Here is a 20329-nt window from a genome sequence, read left to right as displayed (position 1 = left end):
AATATAAAAATGACTTCAACTAATTTAATAAATAACAGCAATAAAAAAGATAGAGGTTTAAAACCGCTTCCACTCTTCCAAAATCTCAAAAAGCAATACCTGGATTTGGAAATCAATAAAACACAATATTCAGCATGATAAAGGCAGTAGCTAAGAGGGAGAACAAAGGGTTATTGAATCAAAAATCTGCTGCTTCATTTTGTAGTAAGTGAAAATTCCCATCAAGTACATCTTGTCTCTCCAGGCATGCAATCTCCCCCTTCCTATGCTCTGTTACAGCCGGGTAATTCTGTAGGCTCTTCATAAGGGATTTTTAAGACACTTTTGCAGAACATGGACTGTGCTGTAGTGGATTTTGTTTCACACAAGGTGATTACCCCTGCCACATCTCCTGCACAATTTGCCCCAAGCACAATGTGATTTAGGGTGTACTGTCTACCACATCCGCCACCATAGTCATCACTAAAGTTTTCTGTGCTGCCCTAACTTATTGCTAACCCAAATGAAGCATATCGGATGGGGATGGAAAAAGAGGTCACGTCATTATCCTTGAAACAACAGGTATGTAGATTGCAATGAGTATGCTGCTTATTAGCATTTTCTTAAAATAAGGGTGAGAGCAGCCTTGCTTGTCGCTGTACTGAAAATTCTGCTTTGTAGCACAAAACCAGTCTTTAATGGTGCGTTGCTGTAGTTCCATTATTAAAAGGCAATTTTAGTGTATTCCTTGTTGTTTTCAAACAAATCTGGCTTGTAATGTGCATATTGCTATTTAATTTGAGACAAAGGATATAGGATAAATTACACAGAAAAGACAATGCTATTGGTATTATTATCTGTAGTGTTAGAACCATCTTAATGTGAGTATAGATCCTTATAATGTCCAAATCTGCCCAATTTGAGTAAGTTTGTTGAGCGTCAAGAGTAAAAATGTTGTCCAGTACACCACTATGTTGAGTTTGTGGTTAACCTTACACAGTCACCATTTTGGAAAACCAATTGGCACATACTTGTGGAAAATGTTGGCTATTTTAATTTTTTTTCATTATTGTACTGAATGGGAATGCTGCCAGGAACTGATTGTTATCATACCCAACAGGCAACATTCTCATTGGTTGATGGTACCACCCCTGACGATGATAATGGTGGCCACTGAGAGAGTAAGTAACTGGCCAGGAGCAGTTTTATTTTGTTGTCATTGTTCTTATTGGCTTGTTGTTTTTTAGGGCATTACCACCAGGGATGAGCGAGCGAGTTTTTATAACTCGATCTTGCGGCAAAATCGGCCATTCTCGCTTCCCAAAAATGTAAGCAAGAACGGCCGGTGTAATTTCACCAAATGAGATAAAAAATAAAAAAAAAAAGATTGCGGGTTGTGCAACGGCTGCATTCATTGATCAGCTCAGTGCGATCCCTGGCACTAGAGGTTAAATGGGACAAGTCTCCCTATTCAAAACCTCTAGTGCTCTCTGATTGCCATTGAGGAAAACTTTGTCTATGATACCTGACGCGTTTCACCCTAATAGGCTTCCTCAGGGGTATAGTTCATAACCGTAATCAAAGCGCTAATAAGGAATATAATTATCAGTGATGAATATTATGTTGGATATACGGTTTAGTGATGAAAATTAATAATTATAATTATTCATTTTCATCACTAAACTGTATATACAACAAAATAATATAATTATATTACAATAATAATATTAGCATAATATTATGTATAATAATAATATAGAGATTATATGTTATATATTAAGTTGGATATACGGTTTAGTGATGAAAACTAATAATTAATGTGTTTGTGTGTTTATCAGCCAAACTATAATGAACAGATGCAGTGAATGGTAACTACAATTAGGGCCCTTAGAAAATAATTTTGAAATGTTGACAGCTCTAAAATGGATCCTGTTAGTATTGATGCATGTTGTGTGTCGTATTTTGTCCCCTCTATAGTCCCCATTAGCGAATTGATTCGCCTTCTGAGGATGCTGTGACAGATAAGAAACACAATCGTTCCCATTCAATTTCATGACACTTCTCCATTTTAAGCAATGGGTGATCTTGTGGCTACAGACACTCCTATAGTATTCGGTATCAGGTTTATAGATCTGGAGCAGCTTAAAAGGTTTTTTGTCTGGCTCGTGTGAAGTTTCCACCACGCAGTGGCCCCACTCCGGGAGTCTGTGCTTCCTTTTTAATCTAATCCATTTACAAAATGACTTACAATTTATTGAATAAAGTGGGGAGAATTGATATCTTTTCATTAGGCTGACAAAGTATTTTTCACCGCCGATGTCTGGAATGCATTCTGTATTTAAATTTTATTTCTATCAATCTTCTCACAGAGCAGGGGGATTGAGACGGAGCGTGGTGTACATCTTTACTTGCGCGGTGAAAATTGGCAACAAGATTCCTCTTCAGCCTCCGACTTAAATAGCAGAAATGTTTGTAGGTGGCATAGACAAACAGATTCGATTTAGGCGGGTTTCTATATGAGTCTGTCTGTGTTTACACTTTAATAAAGCGTAGGGTTACATCTCGTCTTCTCTTGGAAAATGAGACATGCCATGTAAGAAGAAAGGCTGTGAACTTTAATATTGTCAGAAGCTGTAAATAACATCAGGTAGGGAGGCCTGTTTGTTAGTGATCTGGCAAAATGGCTGCCTTAAGGAAAAAGTCATCTAAGTTACCTACGTAGAATGGAGGTAAAGAGGCTGCAGTATAAAATAAAATGGCCACACTATAAATTACAAGAATCTAAACACTAAAGCTGAATTAGGCCTAGAGAAAAAGTCATGCATGCAGTGGGCACTCTGCAACTGCTTTACCTGCTCTTGTTGTCAATTCCCGAACAGGGGTTCTTTGAGCTGTGGCTAATAGATACATAAATATGCTTTTAATGCCTCTTGGCATGGCCAACAACACATTTCGTGTTAGCTGTCTATAGGGGTGGCATTCTTACTCCTGAACAAAAATGCAAAGAGCGTTCTTTCCATTGGCCTCCAATAAATTAATTTGTCAGGGGTTCCTTTCGACCTGATTTCAGGTTCCTTGTGGGTAAAAGGAAAGGGAGGTCTAGAACATGACTTGCCTATTTTATCACTGACCTAGCATCTGACACTGTCCTCACTTTGACACTGCTCCTGGGTTGGCCATCTGCTTTCCAGCATACAATGGAGATTCACTGGTCCTGTCATGCACTTAATGACTTTGGAGATCTTGGATTGTAAAAAGAATCAGCTTTGGGAAGCCAGTTGTGTAATGCAGAGGAAGCCTTCGGAAGTGAGGACTAATTAATTTTATTGCAGTCCCCTGGACAAAATGAGCAGGTAATCCTTGCCATGTAAATTGGTATATCCGCAATGAAGCTTTACAGTCTGAATTTTACGTTTAAACTGTTTTACTGTACTTTAATCTGTCAGACCCAAACTTGTTCTTGGACTGCCAATAGGCTGCTACCCATGGTTGCCCTAAAAGATGTTTTCCCTTCACTTTGTGTCTTGATTACAATGGTTTTACAATGAAGTGGAACATCTATTATAAAAACCCATATAATGGTGTAGGCAAGTAATGTATCTTACTTACATTTGTCATGTTATTGAGAAGCCGAATATACAAAAAACCCTCAATAGCTAGCTCATGATCCAATTCACCTCTGATGAAGCTAAATAGATATATATTTGGGGGGATAGCTTAGCTGAATGGGGGGATTCAATCTAATCTAAACAGTTCTCTCACTTTGATAAGATAAAGATTTTACATACAATCCCTTTACTATAACAAAATTCACAGTGATATTGAGGGATAGTTTACTTTCTCTTTATTTCACAATGGTAGTAAGTTAAAGGCAAAATTGACATACAGCCCCTTCTGCCTTCACCCTACCTAACATATGGCCGTACATTTGCAATGTTCAAACTGACAAATACAGGGGTTTATCTCCCCAAAACAGACAGAAATAAATATTTGACAGGGGCTCTATCCCTTTCTGATTTTTCACTTCTCCAAAAAAACAGTTTTGCCTTTTATTCACTTTAATTCTTTAAAAGCCAATTCAATCTCCAGATTCAATATGGTGAAGGCTATATCTAATAACCCATGTGCATCAAAGCTATATTATGACACCATATTTAAGACCCTGACCCCTAATCTGGTCACCTCTGCCAAAAATTCTCTAACAAGGAGAATAAATTGCCATACCAATTTTTTTATTTCCAAGAAGCATATTTGTGATGCAAAACATACTTTGATGCTTTAACTCCTGTGCTATGCTCAAGCTATATTTTTCAAAATTGCTTGACAGATACATTTCACATTACACAAGCTGCCATTTAGTTGAAAATTGAACCAGGGACAAAAAAAGAAAACACGCGCTTTTATTGCTGGATTTTTATTCCAGCCACACTGTTACTGCAGATAGTCAGTGTGTCCCTTGTGTGACACTAATACAGGAATCAAAACCACAGGAACATCTCCATTTCACTGTATAGAAGCTCTGCGGACATTTTGTTTTAATAACTGATGACAATCCCAGTGGAACGTTTTCTGATTTTAGCGATCTAAACACTGAAAACCACCTATACCTTAACTCTGTTCTGAAACATGAAAGTTTGAAATAATGATTTTTGGTGGGTGCCAAATGGGCTTAAAGTAGAATTTGAAATACAAAATTTAAATGCATCCACAGATTGGTAGGTTGCATAGCTGCACAAAAGCCTTCTGGTTTTAGGGGCCAAAATGATAGCCAGAGGGGTTTGGGGATAAATAGACCTAAGTAATGCTAAGTAATGCCCATGTCTAGAACAAGACTTTATGGCCATACAAGAGCCCTCTGCAGTTTAGGGAAGTAAGGATTGTGGAACAGATACATTTGGGCAATGCCATTATCTAGAACAGGACTATACAGACACACAACAGCCATCTATGATTTACGGACCTAAAAGGAGGGCTAAAAAGTTACTGGAACAAATATACCCGGGCAATGTACATGTCCTAAATAATGCCATACAGCTAAGTAATAAACCTCTTGGACTTAGAAACCTAAGCTGTGCTTCAGAAGGAAGATGGGACATACTGTGAACCTGCTTGAGTCCAGAGTAGGGTAGAACCTGTAGAAATTCCATTTTTGTAGCTTCCAAGTTAAGGTTAGAAGCCCCAAAAGGTTTGTACTGCTATCCTAGACTCTTAAAATAAACTTCCCCTAACCTCTTGTCCCATTGACAACATTTACAGAAAGTACGTGTTGATTGCCAAGAAAGTAGATAAGATCAGATATTTGTAAAGTAGGTAAGGTCAGATACTAACCACTTTCAGATAGTTATTTCTATTTTTATGCAATTTTTTCACTAATTTCCTTAGAAACCAATTGTTAGCAGGACAAAAAGTAAAAGCCAATCTCTCTTAGGCAAAATTTACAATGAGCAGCTAACGGGGTGTTCATCCCACCTCCATAACCTTAGCTAGCTCTAGTGGCAATCACTTCCCAAACCCAGCTACCTCTTTTGGTAAACACTTATCCTTCTAATGAAAGAGAGCACATACTACGGCTGGAGAACGCTTGCTGCTAGGTCTAGCTTGGGTTTTGGGGGCAGGGTGGCCACCCATTAGTGACAGACCCACTAAAAACCCGACAGGGATTGTAATTCTTCCCCATGCCATCCAAAACTTTGCTAAAAGATTGCTAAAACAGGAACGTTATATTCAGTTGTAGCTATTGTATACATTGTACTACTCTGGACAAAGATAAGAAAGGTGGTTTGTTAAGCTCTTACTTTCTTCTAAAAGTCAAGGATTCTTGAGTAGAACAGTACAACCTGATAGTGTCACGGGTGAAGGAGTTAATTAGAGCAAGCATGGAAAAAATGCTCTAGACTCTCTCATGCAAAGCTCTAGCTAAATGAAACATGATGCCTGCAGATATCCCAACTATTTCAAATTAGCTAGCTGGAAAACTTGCTTATTAATAAAAATCAAATGAAGTTGCACATTATCCTTCAAGGAAGCCTCAGAAACATCTTGAAGGAATTAAGAAGTTTTGCAGTCAAGTTTCTTTGCGATAACCTAAGCTGAAAATTAGTTAATTAGCAGTCGAACATGTTAAATAGTTCAAAGGATGTTACTATATAGAATGTGCTGCATAATATTAAAAAACAACTATATAATGATAGAAATAATATTTACATTTTTTTAATCTTATCCTTGTCCCCACGAGGGATGTTTAAAAAAGAATAAGGCATCTGTAGCCAGAAGGGAAGGTAGACCTTGGCAAGCTTGAGTTCTCTTAATGAGTTACACTACAATAAAAACTGAAGCTTATCAAGAAGTATATAGGTAATCTCAGGAAACTGAGCTTTCTGCTAATGGTTTTCTTCTGGGAAATTGTTGACTGGAATAAATGCAATTGTTGTATAACACTCTAATTACGGTCGTGCTTTGATGGAAATAAAGTACTACAATGTACAGGTGTTTCTGGTCCCCAAGGATAAATTAAGCCCATATAGGCAGTCCTAGAAACAAAGCCTTGTGCTAAAAGTCTTTCATGGAAATTAATAGGTGGATAGTCTTTTTCTGCTTTTACATGTAATTTATATCACTTCATACAAACACTCTCCATCCATCTGATACTGGCCCGGCCCATCTGTCAAATTTTAAAACCCTTTGCGGCCCCTGAGCCAAAAAGTTTGCCCACCCCTGGGATAGAATTATCATGGATGTGTTTTCAAAAACTGTGAACCAAGGGTGCCCAACCTACTGCCCTGAGAGCCACATCCGGCCCACGGAGCTAGCAGATCTGGCTCTCTCCTATTGCTATGGTAAAACTAGAGAAATCATAGAATCACTGTGGGAGTACTTTGATCCCAATAAAGGTACTGTCAGTTGTGTTTGTAGTTGTGCTTGGTCTACAAAGTTGAATGGAGCCCATCTTTAGAATTAAAGCCTTGTGTCCTCTTAATGGATAGACTGGATGGAAATTGTATACTTGCAGTAATCATAAAGTACACTCATTATGACAATGTGTTACCTAAAACAAAGTACTGTAGATTACAAAGGAGTAAGTATACTTTGTTTAGATCCAGGGGATTTAATGGTGCTCAGTTAGGACGTAATAAAGAAAAATGCCATGTTTGTATCACCTTCTTCAGGGAAATTGCTGATTGGAAAAAGAAATTGACATGGTGGTTCTACTGTAATGAAAATAATACTCTGTAGACTTTAGAGGTTGCAAGTGTCCTTGGCCTACAAGATTGAAAGGAACCCATGCTGTAGCTTCCAATTTTAACCTCTTCAATCTAAAAAAAACAGTTCTTTTATATTTTGTGAACATAGGCTTCAATTTACAAGAACTACTGTATTTACCACTGCATTACCACTGTTATTTTCAGCAATGGGAGCTGAAAATAACAATCACCGTGCAGAAAATAACCATATTTATGGAAAATAACACAAGCATTATAGGTTAGTGTATTGATAGTAAATTGAGGCTTGAGTTCGTCAAGTCCATTTATGTTGAGATAACACGTGAAATTTTCTCTGAATACCACTCCTCCATCATAGGACATCATTATTGGAAAGTTGTAATTCAGATATCATGATGCCTTGAGCCATTGAAGAACATGAACATTTCATTTTTATACCTATTGAATTCATATGGTAATAATCTAAAACTTAATATTTTACCAATTATCTAAAATCATAACTGGCCTTTGCCTCAAGAAGCCTATAGTGCAATGACAAACACACACCCTTAAAAAATTTAGAGTCTGTTTGATTTTGAATGTGAAAGAAAAAAATGAATATATAATTCTTAACCATTATTTCTACAGCTGATCGGACAGATGGTTGTGCATGATGCAAAAATGCATTTCTTTCAAGAGCATGCAGTCAACTTTGATAGATATTTAAAAGCCCATGAAATCAGAAATATGTGGAGAATTGCTATGTTTTTAGACATATCTCCATGTAAGGTGTTAAAATTATTACTATGTTGGAGAGACATTCCAATCATCATGATACAGAAACTGATCTATTGGGCTTCCATCTTGGAAAAATAGCCGGCACATATTTGTACAGTTGTTGAATTAAAGTAAATCACAACAGGGAAAGCTTCTCCACAAATTTATTTGCACACCTAAACCCATCCCAGAGTTGGGATCCCCTCCATTTTTTGGCAGCATGTGCTCTGTTTCTTCAAATCCTGGTTCCAGAGAAGATCCAACAGTTTCAGAACTTAAAGAAAGTCTGCCCAGCAAATGCCCTAGTCAAGTCAACAGCTGTTTTATGAGTTATGATCTATTGTAAAGGGTACATTTTCTCGGTAGGCCTGGAGGATGAAAGAAAATTACTAGACAAAGGGACTACATAACACGGGGAAAGAGTTACACATTGTACAAGGGCAGTGAAGAAATTGAGTAGGAAAGGCTTTCCTGATAGGTGTGAGTTATTCGTAGTGGAGGCCTCAGCAAAGCTTAGGTTATAGGTATGAGTAGAAGGTAAGTTGGAGAGAAGAAGAGCGGGAATGAGGTTCACCCACCATTCCACCTTAAAGGGGTGTTCAGGTTTGTGTGGTATTTGTCATAGCAGCAGTTTGCTGGATTTAAGGTCCATGAAGGGTTCGCAGTTGGCAGAACTATGAGGGATAGGAACTTAATGAAGATATGGTGTTTTCTAGGACTGTGGTAATCAGTAATAACTTACAGAGAGTGTAGGATCAAAAGGGCTTTGGTGTGTGTGTAATTGTCCTCGGGGCGGTGTATGGCAACTGGGGATCAGATAGCCAAGGGAGTGGTCTCCATAAATAAGACATACCTTTATATACTTACTTGAGGATAGAGGAAATTGGAACTCCAAGCCTACCCAAACTATTCTATCTAAAGCTACGTACACACTTCCAATTATTTTCGTTGGTAAACGAACGACGAACGATCCTGCACGATATCTGCGAACGATCGTATAGCACCGATCCTGTACATACAGATAACGACACGATCGTTTGTAGATATTGTACACACAATAGATGCGATCGTTTGAACGATACAGGAAGTTACGTGCACCGCAGGAACGTTCGTTCATCACGCATGCTCAGACCATGGACGATCAATGAATGATCGTACACACGAACGATGGTCAACGATCGTCGTCCAATCCGATCCGCCGGTCCGGTCGTTCATTTCCAACGACTTTCCTCGTTCGTCGGCGTCGTTGGTTACTTTTTTTACGAACGATTTTTTCCCAATCGATCGTTCGTCGTTCGTTCGTCGTTAAAAAATGTGAAACAATGATGTAACATACCATGTGAATCTGCAGAAAGTTTGCCCTAAATACTAAACTTCAAGCAAAAAAAAAACAATGGCTGTCTTTTTAGGACTTAATGATAAGAATATTATCTTTCTTTTTTTTGATCAAGTTCATGTATACATCCTAAAAATGTAATAAAAGGATGTTTTGGTTTTTAATGTGTATTAACTTAGATGTAACTTTAGAGAAAGTCAAAGGGGTTTGTGTGTATATAACCATTGCTATACACATGCATTTCCTTCTCTCTTGAAGTTTTTCATTTGCGCCATAAAACTGTTATTTTCAGTATGCCTTTTGAATGGAGCCATGGCCCTTTCTCTGTGTGCTTGTTAGTCTGCAAGTACAGTAGCCTTTTACCTTTCTCTCTCAGAAACTTTCATCTGCTGGAAGGAGTCGAGGTGCAGATTCTCATTAGGGCTGACATCCTATATCATTGCTAAGAGAATTCTGCATACAGAAACTCGATATATAACCTAATGAGACAATGCTTGGATTCGTTTTATGGCAAGGTGAATGGATAGAGAGCATAAATTATCAACTGAACTTTTAATTCCACTTTTCTGGCGCTCTTCCCCCGCTCCTGAATTGTTTCTCGTTATCCGTTCTGCATAACCATCGGGAACACTTGGTCATAAGAGATCAAGGATGTCCTCTTTAAAGATGACCCTATGTTCCCGTGATCTAATTGTCCATAATTTATTCATATCTTGTTGGCCGAACCGGCTATTGTTACCAGCTTGTACTATCTACCACTAATATTCTAATTTGAATATATATCTGGATACTAAAAACAAAATCAGTTTGAACCCTAAATTAAGTTTCACCCCATTGTATCTCTTTAATGTCTTGCACCTTTATTGATATGATTTGCAATTGCCTTAAAATACCTTTTACTTCCCGTAAAAAAGTTGGTTTGTTTCCTTGCATTGTAGTGCTCTGTGCTGGCAGAGCTAGGTAACAGCCACACCCCTCAGCAGGTGTAAAAAGGGGTCGGTCAATGTTTAGCAGGAGTAACTGAATGTTTTGTTTTATATAAGTATTTCCCCTAAAGTAGACATATCACCAAAATGTTAAATTTACATAAAAAGTTAGACAACCCTCTTTTTTTAAAAAAATAACTCTTTTTGTTTAATACCCTTTAAAAAAAAAAAGAAAAGCCCCCCTGTGGTGGTAAAGACAGATTGGGAGTGCAGAGTCTTGCATGCCCGAGATCACATGAAAAAAAAAAGTATGCGCAGTGAGATTAGTACATTTTTTTTCCCATTTACAGCAGGATGTCACCTAATCTTGCACTTTTGCAATGTGAGATCAGGTGACATATCCAGAGGAAGATAGAAGACAGAGACAGATGGTGGCACCCGATGCTTCCGGGCCGAAGAAGGGTTCCAGGACGGCGTGGGACCCAATCCAGGAAAGCTCAGGAGGGATCTGCAGAAGTAAGTTCCACTTAAGGCAAAGATCATCTGACCACCACCTTGACATTGGTCATGTGATAGTAGTTTTTCAAGAACACATAAGAACATATACATTACATTTTTACCAGCATGATGTCTCTATTTGCTCTTTAGAAAAAGATCTATCTGAAGCAGATTTTTGCTTCTCTTTTAGATATTTATAGATTTTTTTTTACCTATAACTTTCACTTCACCCCCTAATGTGACTCAGTTCTTTCTTTTTATGGTTTCTGAGACATACAGGAAAGGATTTCCGCAGATAAAAGTCGGCTTAATAAAAATAACATGAAATACAGGGAAAAAAGTAATCAATTATATCTGCACCAGTAACTTCACAATAGTGCTTCTTAAAGGCAAAAAATATATCAAATGAAGGCTTGGTAAGGAAGTCCCATGTGGTGTTAAGAAGCAGTTATTGCATTGAATCAGAGACTGACTGTGTCATGCATAGGAGAATCATTACAAAGCCTTGAGAAACTTGAGAAAATTCTCAACGTTGTTTAAGGGGACCCTGTCCCCAAATTTCTTTTAAGCATAATTGGCACTCATTTGCTTCATTTATTCTTAAAACTTTTGTGGTGGATAGTCAGTGCTTCCATGCACATCAGATGAAACAGCTCTCACTAAGCACCACCGTTGGAAGTCACTAATGACCCCAGTTTGACTGCTCTTTATAATATGGCAAAGATCTCAAGAATATCACATCAGTGATGGAAACACAATTGTACAGCCTGAAATTTTAAAATAGCAGACTTAAAAAAAAAATTGTTTTCTGGTGGACACCCTGTAAAATGTATACAATAGCCTTGGTTAATTAAAGCTCTCCAAGACTTGAAAAGTCTCCCATGGGAGAACATGGATAATCTGGCCAAACTAAAATTGATTTATTTAAATACATTTGCTATTAGAATATGTTTACAATCCTGAACCAAATCCATCAACCAGGTTCCCCTTTGATAATTTACAGTTTGGTCCATAAATATTTAGACAGATATTTAGATATTGAGACTACTTTTTTCTAATTTTGGTTCTGTTCATTGCCACAAATAATTTTAAATGAAACAACATAGATGCAGTTGAAGTACAGACTTTCAGCTTTAATTCAGTGGGTTGAACAAAAAGGGCTTTAGTTCCTCACATTTGTATGCAATCTTTTTGTTTGAATTAAAGTTGAAAGTCTGCAGTTCAACTGCATCTGAGTTGTTTCATTTAAAATTATTTGTGGTAATGTACAGAACCAAAATTAGAAAAAAAGTTGTCTCTGTCTAAATATTTATGGACCTAACTGTATCTTCTCTCGGCTTGGAGAGCTTGTATTCCTTAAGAGATCACGCATACATACCTCCCAAATATCTCTGATTTGGACGTATTCTTTCCTACTCAGGTGTCCCTCATTTTGGGTAGATATATACATCTTTAAGATGATGTATTAACTATTATGGCAGATGTGTGCCATTTTCCTACATATATTGAGCTTTTGATCTACTATCTTAGAAAATTGGAAAGTATGTAGCAAAAAATCTAATCAAACATTGCCCTTAAATCCCTCCACAGTTCTTGTCCCACTTACTTTTCTGACCTGATAGAAAAATACTCCCCTAGCCGCTCTTTTTACTCCTCCAATGACCTGCTAATGACTTCCTCAATCCTAACCTCCTCACAAGCAAGGCTCCAAGACTTTTCTAGGACTGCCCTGACATTCAGGAATAGCCTTCCTCATCCTATTTAGCTTGCTCCTACTTTCTGCTCATTTAAAAGAGCACTCTAAACCCTATTCATCTTTTTCTGTCTCTTAAAACCCTCACTACCTACCCACCATTCTGTATATCCCTCCTATTGTGTGTTACATCCTCTCCTCTCAGATCGGTGATCGCCAACCTTTTTTTGGTCACAGACCACCTAATTTATGGACTCTGGATCGCGCATGCAGGGGGAGCCATGTGTCACTCAAAGGCAAGAAACTTCCCCCAGAGTGATGTCATGATACCCGAACCCCCCACTCTCCCAGAGAGACAACCGGCCCACCGCCCTGAGCCTGCAATGCATACAGGAGACATGATCTGAGTCCTTCCCCTGACCTTCACCGGACAGAGCTGCGGACAACCAAAATCTTCTCGTGGACCACCAGCAGTTAGCGACCGCTGTTTTAGATTGTAAGCTCCTATGCGCAGGATCCTCTCCTCCTCCTGTGTCATTGTCTGTATCTGTCTGTAATTTGAAACTCCTGTTTAATGTTCAGCGCTGCGGAATATGTTGGCGCTATATAAATACTGTTTTAATATTAATTTATGGTATTACTAAAGCTACCCAACAAGTAATGTGTGTGTATTTTTTAAAATAGTCTACGTTAGTGATGTGGATTTATCACAAGCTACCCAGTGTCCGTAGTATTCTGAGCATCATTCCACCGGAAGAACATCTTGCATTGATAAAGAAGTACTCTAGAAGACCAAAGATATTTGGGTAGTAAGCAGTAAGCTGCTCCTATCATCATGTCATTTTTAGTCTGAACTTGAGCCCTTATAATTGGTCACAGCTATTTAATATTGGTGGGACATCAGTTAATTTATCTATCAGTAGCCCTTCCAGCTTCCATACAAAGATTTAAATTGTTAATGTTATATTTAGAGATCTCCAAAGCTCTACCAATAAAAACCACAGGAATGTTTCCTGCTACGACTCAAGCTTTTAATCGCTAATCACATCAAAAGATACATCTTTCAACCTTATTCTGAACGTATTGCTTTGTTTTGTTGTGCATATGCAACATTCTTCAGCTAATCCTGTACCGCAGTAATTAAAATGACAATGTTTTAAATCTCCCAAACTTTTTTTTTTATTTTATTTTTAATGATGCAGTTTTATGAAGCCTGTGTGATTGTTAGTGTCTGGTTTTATATTTGCATCTCCTCTCCTGGCATTCCTATGCTGTTCATATGCTGCATGCAATGAAAAATAGCCCCTAGTAATAGCTGCAAAATCCTCAGATCTGCTTTTAATTCAAAGGAGCACCGTGTCCAGATCATTTAAGATGTTATGTGCAGCCTCTGAGGACTTTCATTGTGAAAGATTCTGTAGCGCTGCCAAGTGGGTTAGGCTTTCTTGTTTTTATTTGCCTAAAATAAAATCTGCAGAAGCTCTACTACAAAGAGGAGGAATTGTGAAGACAAGCTGTCTTTTGGCAGCACATTGAGCCTTGCTAATTATTATTTAAATGTATGCACGGTTTATTATCTTGATAAACACAAGGAGTGTAAATGCGGCCATTAAAGTACCCTTAATGTTGTCCCTTTTTGACATCACAAGTCATCAGAGAACTCGGCATCGTTATGGTGTACGGTAGAGGACATTACTCATCCAAGCTAAAGGTTGGAGAGTCAAGTTTAAAGAGAATGAATGTTGTCCGTATATATTTTATTTATTTGTTTATTATACCCAGCAAGAAAGTGACAATAAAAGTATGTATTTCCTATATTGAGATTTATTAAATATGAGGAATATTATTATTTCTTATAATAGGTGGCAAGCTTGAGGTATGTTCACCATTTCTCTTAAAGCATAACTATTCTTGCCAACAGGTCAAGCAATGACAGATCATTCCTTATCACTTTCTCCACATGCTTTGCCAACTTCTCCATAGTATCTGTTTGGTCTCATATTGATGATCTCTTACTATTGGGTTGCACTTCTCATGCACAAATGTGCAGGCTATATATCATCTCCAGCTCACAGTTAAATTATTGGCATCTTTAAGGCATTAGGGATAAATCACAGGGTAAACTAAGCTGGGTGGGAAGAAGCTGTAGGCGGGTTGTGGCCCCTGTATTGTCACCCAACTTTTCAGTAACCACCCAAAAACAGCCAGGTGGTTAGTGAAAATTGCTGGGTGGTGCACCCAACTGAAAAGGGTTGGGGGGAGCTCTGCTTATTATAAACCTGAGAAACTGAACCTAAGCATATAATTGAAAAAAAAAAATTATAGAATTCCTAGTGAAAACTTTGTATCAAAATATTCAAAAGATGTACACGTTTAGGCTATGTTCAGGACGGTTACCGCTTCCTCGTGCCAGTGAACCTCTGCTTTTGGGGGGAGATGCTATATGTAACATCTACTCCCCAGCCCATTACGTTTTAAATTGGGGAGTAAGAGGTTCAGTCTGTTCACTGTTTATTGACGCTCATTGTCAGATATGTAAATGCTGTCTTTTAAGTACCAGTGCTGTAGTGGCGGTGCCCAAGCGCAGGATTGATTACACACACTGTGGGTCTGAGCCTGCCCTTAGGCAGTTAAGGTTTATGGGTTTTATGACTTGTGAAAGTTCTGCTTGCTGTCCTTCCTGTCCCATTTTAATCAGTGAAGCTGTCTGTCATATTAATGACCCAATAACAAGACATAAGAGGCAGGCATATGGTTGACTTATACCAAAAAAGTGTTGCATGTAAATATTTTTGCCTATATCTCAAGTTCCACTGAACATTTTAAAAAGAATTTTTACTTTTACCTGAGATAACCTTTGCTTATATATTTGTTCTTCATATTCAGTTTGGCTTAGCCCGGTTTGTGCCTTTATTTAAAAGACGAAGGATTCAGGAAGGCACGCTTCCTCCAATTTCCAATGCCTTAGAGGCTGACTATCTGAAGCTTGTTGAGAGACTGTCTCTCTTTTAATAATGAATTCTAAACAGGGCTCCTAGTTGTTTCCAATTTGCATGTAAAGTTAAGAAGAACATTGCAGCTGTGGAGGCATCGGACTGTGAAGCTGGATGCTTCAGCCTGACACCTGGTGAATATGCCTTTGGCAAATTTTTCTTCTTTCTGCCTTTGCCACCAAATTTAGACTAGAGGTCTCTGTGCAGCAATTCATTCTGCTTTCCTGACCCGCATATGTGCTTTGGGTAGCAACATACTTTTTGTTAAATGAACAACCAAAACACACCGCAGCTGTCTAGGACAATGCACAGGTCCCTCTGCCTGCTAGATAAATATTGGGGGATACTTTGCCACAAAGAACAGTTTCAGTATTGGTGAAAAAAAGAATAATATTAGTTTAACTTCACCAAGAAGTTAGAAGCTGACATATTATAAAGCTTAGTTGTTTACATAAAGTCAAGTATAGATGTGTTTGTGGTTGGGAAAGTAAGTTTAATGCTATATGAGTTTTATATTTTGTACATTTATATTTTGTTTTACTTTTTTGTACTAATATGTCACTCTACCAAGGCACTCAGTGGCAACATGTTGAAATGGTAGCACACGGACAACTAACAATACACTATTACATGCCAATGCTTCTTTGGTATTAAGAGGCGCAATATATTCCCTGTGCCAGTACACCAGCATGCTGTCCAACACAAGATACGTGATTTGTACTCCAAATTCTGACCCAGCCATCTGCCTGTCACAGTATATATATAGTCTTGCCAAATTAGGTTTTCCAATCATTGGGTCAACCATTTTTTTTAATTCCTTATACATCATTTTCTCACTTTCTTGCTACATTAGTTGTCAAAAGTAGAGTTTATTGGAAGGTTCTGTAGCTGTATCTCATTCAAACTTCTTTAAAATCACTGTTAATTTAAAGTGGATCTAAAGTTCAGATTTGAAAATTTGTGATCAGACAGTTCTTCATTGCAGAAAGGTGATGTCCCTTCGCAATAAAACATACTTGCACATGCACAGTTTAGCGTATGATGCCAGGATGTACCAGGTACCCCAGCATACCCTAGGGCTGCTGGGACTCAATGAACTCCTTCAAGCATTTGCAAGTTACACCATCCAGACCTGGCCAACCAAAATAGCCAAAGATCTGGAAGCAGAAAGAGGAGCAAAAGAAGATGACAGTACTCTGGAATGGGGACAGGTGAGTTTATTTTAAATACTGTAGTCAGGCAGGTAAGGTATTTTTATTGCACAAGAATGTTGCCTTTCATTTCTGCAATTAAGGACCTGTCTGGCTTCATTTTTTTATTTCTAGAGTTTAGTTCAATTTTAAGCAAGACTGGTCCATTGCCAGCCATTTTTTGAGTTTTCCTTAAAATGAGAAAGTATAACCAGTCCAATATATAATGGCTGTTTTATCGCCTACCTGCACCACAATTTAAAATACATTCCATGTACATTAGATAAAAAAGATTTAAACTCCTACAGTAAATAAGAACTGCTACAACATGACCGTAAAAGCCTGCTCTCCACCATCATATTAAGGAGGACCCTAGCTGTGTAAAAGTAGTGGTCTTTCTCTACGCGCTCTATGCCAGATCTAGAGGACTCTATTCACCATGGGCCTGAACTTCGATATATAATTTCCCTTTACTAGTCTGATAGCTGTGGAAATGTTGTATTGTTGGAGAACAACACTGTATGGGCTCGGAGGAAATCAGTTTGCTGAATGTTGTTTTTTTTTTGTTACAGCTTCAATAGTCATTGGGAAGTGGTGGTGTGAAATGGAGCCGTGTTTAGAAGGGGAAGAATGTAAGACCCTTCCAGATAACTCAGGATGGATGTGTGCAACTGGCAATAAGATAAAGACCACAAGGGTAAGTATAGTCATACTACGTGATAAACAATCATACAACGTAAAAAAAAAATGTAAATGTTATTCTAAAAATCTAGTGGCAGTTCAATAGTAGACCAGAAAAATGTTCAACCATATACATTCCCATCACCAGGATGCCTTGATGTAAGTCCTTTTTAATATACCGTATATAGATGGGGATGTTAATTCATTGTTTTCTCACATTTTTATATTCTGCCTTCCAGGGGTTTCAGGGCAAACACATATAATAAAATGACTATCAGTTCAAATGAATTGAATTTGCATTCTATAGTTCTGTCCAGTCAATTAACCACCTGAGCGTTACACTGAGGTCTAGATTTCTGTACCAAAAGTGATCCACTGTTTTTCATGAAATTTTTTTTTAAATTGTAGACCTGTAACTTACAGAAATATGTCCGAACAGGTGTTCTAGTAGATAATATGAATATAAAAAATGTTTGAAACACACAATCATGTAAAAAAAAAAAATACTTTTAATAAAATTAAAGGAAAAACACAAAAATCAGCTTAAACATGACTATGTAAACAAATCAAAAATACTGAAAATACTGAAAAAGCAATAACTCTGTATATTGTAAAGTTCTATATTATTCTAAAACACCTCCCTAGTGTGGCAATTTTTAAAACTTTGATTGTGTATTTATTGGAGTTTGTTTTGAATTATTTTGTATTTGATTGGATACGGGAGTTTGTATCCAATCCAGTGCAAAATACGAATTTGAATTTCCAAGTTATTTACTTTTCTTTTTTTTGTTCTTTTTTTGTATTGGATTTGATACGGGAGTTTGTATTCAATCCAATACAAAATGAGCGTTTGAATTTACCAGTTATGTACTTTGTATTAATTTTATATAATTTTGTATTGGATTGGCTATGCAAGTTTGTATCCAATCAAATACAAAATATAAATTTGAATTTCCAAGTTATTTACTTTTATTTTATTTATTTTTTATTTTTGTATTGGATTGGATAGGGAGTTTGTATTCAATCCAATACAAAATGACAGTTTGAATTTACCAGTTATATACTTTGTATTTATTTTTAATTATTTTGTATTGGATTGGATACAGGAGTTTGTATTGAATCCAATACAAAATAAATGAATGAATTTCAATTTGAATTTCCCGCACACGCGCCGACGTCATCACGCACGCAGGGAGGAGCCGTCCGTTTTTTTTTTTTCTCCGCTGGACGGCTTCTCATTTCAGAGATCATCCGGTGCTGGAAGAAGAAGAACGTGGACGATCAGCGGGACCAGGTAAGAAGCCGGCCGGCATCTTGTGATCCGCCGGCTGGCATCTTGTGATCACAAGATGCCGGCCGGCTTCTTACCGGTCCTGCTGGCACCCGACGAAGGCACCCGACGCTGGAGAGGGAGATCGACGAACGATGATCGACGGAGGACAACGCTGGAACACGAACATGACGCTGGATGAGCACAGGGGGACCAGGTAAGTAAGGATGGGAAAAATCTCGGGGTTAACCATCCTTGCCATTTTTTTTTTGCCCGTACGAAGGTCGGGCTTAACGGCAAGGAAGTTAAATTGACATTGGAATATATTTTTGGGTAAGATCATTGAAAATGACATTTTATTCACACGTGAATTAGTGTTGGCCAGTTTAGCCCCTGGCTTCTTCTACAAGGTTTATTCAAGATTCACAACTTTTACCTAGGAGTCACACTTTTTCTGATCAGATTTAATTGGGAAATGTTTGAATTGGTATATATTGTATGACCTGAACATTATTATTATTATTACACAGTATTTATATGGCGCCATCATATTATGCAGCGCAGTACAAAGTTGCTAGTTGCGTCACTAACTGTCAAGGAGCCAGTTTGCTGATGTCCCTACAGGCTTCATGGGAGGACAACATAAAGTGACAAAAAGAAAGGGTGATTATTCTGCTGCTTCTCCTTTCATTGTCCATTGAAAGGGAGGGATTTTACAATGACAATCTAAATTCAGAGTAAGTACATTGAATGATTCTGCCATTAAACTTAAAAGACTGAGGACATCTGGTGGAGAAGATGAGTATTGCAGGGGACTGCTCTAGTTTAAAGGTAAGTATTGTAGGAAAAAAGGGCTTTTTATACCTAAAATACCTTTTATGTTTGTTCTTTAAATTCTGTTTTAAATGACCATGTTGTTTTACTCTTAATTGGCAAAAGAATACACCACTTTAAGAAGTCTGATGGGATTTCTCTGCAGATCCATTTCAGGGATCCCTAACCCAACTTACTTTTGCAAGTTACCTAAGCACTCATTAGGAACTGAGGTTTCCCAGGCTATTAGGACTTTTTCTTATGACTGTCTGCAGATGTAACCTTTAGAGGTGATAAATAGTATAAATAATTACACCTGCACTTTGCATGCACACATTTTTACTGGCAATGATTATGTGAGCAGATTTTAAATGAGACAAGAATATAAAAGACAAGCTCGGTGAAATTCACTCCATTACATGTAAAAGCTTATCAGAGATTTCCATCCTAATCTCAGGAATATGCTAGAGACAGAGAATTAAGTTTTATAGGCGCTATACAAAATCCCAGTGTTTCTATCAATTACAAAGCCCAGAAGCTTTCTCTGTAGGAACTGCTGGCAAAACAGATGTGAGTTCCTGCTTACTAAAGTGGAACAAAAAAAAAGTAATTTTCATTACCCAGCTCTGGTTATTGCGGTATATTTGTAACTATTATTTAAAGGGGAATTCTACCAAAAATCGAAATTTGGGGGATTTAAAAGGCATTTGTTATATTTATAATATTATTATATAACTATAATAATATTATTAATGTTATTATTTTTAATAAACAGTATTTATATAGCCAACATATTACACAGCTCTGTACATTAAATAGGGGTTACAAATGACAGACAGATACAGACAGTGACACAGGAAGAGAGGACTCTGCCCTGAAGAGCTTACAACCTAAAAAGAGGGGGCCAATGAAGAGAACTGCAAAAAGAAGAAGCAGAAAAGGAGTGGCAAGAAGGATGGATAAATCTGGCTGCA

General features: G+C 37.7%; 1 protein-coding gene across 2 annotated transcripts in view; it reads left to right on the top strand.

The window, feature by feature from the left end:
- Positions 1-20329, top strand: part of TAFA1 (TAFA chemokine like family member 1) — a 228065-nt gene that overhangs the window by 200670 nt on the left and 7066 nt on the right. For both annotated transcript variants that reach the window (XM_072420789.1, XM_072420788.1), the window contains exon 5: positions 17164-17288. In XM_072420789.1, the coding sequence (XP_072276890.1) occupies positions 17164-17288 (125 nt within the window). The remainder of the gene's footprint in view (positions 1-17163; positions 17289-20329) is intronic.

The sequence above is a fragment of the Pyxicephalus adspersus genome, chromosome 8 (assembly GCF_032062135.1).
Source record: "Pyxicephalus adspersus chromosome 8, UCB_Pads_2.0, whole genome shotgun sequence".
Classification (NCBI taxonomy): Eukaryota; Metazoa; Chordata; class Amphibia; order Anura; family Pyxicephalidae; genus Pyxicephalus; species Pyxicephalus adspersus.
Note: the sequence above shows the minus strand (reverse complement) of the source record. Positions and strands in the feature narration are given on the sequence as shown.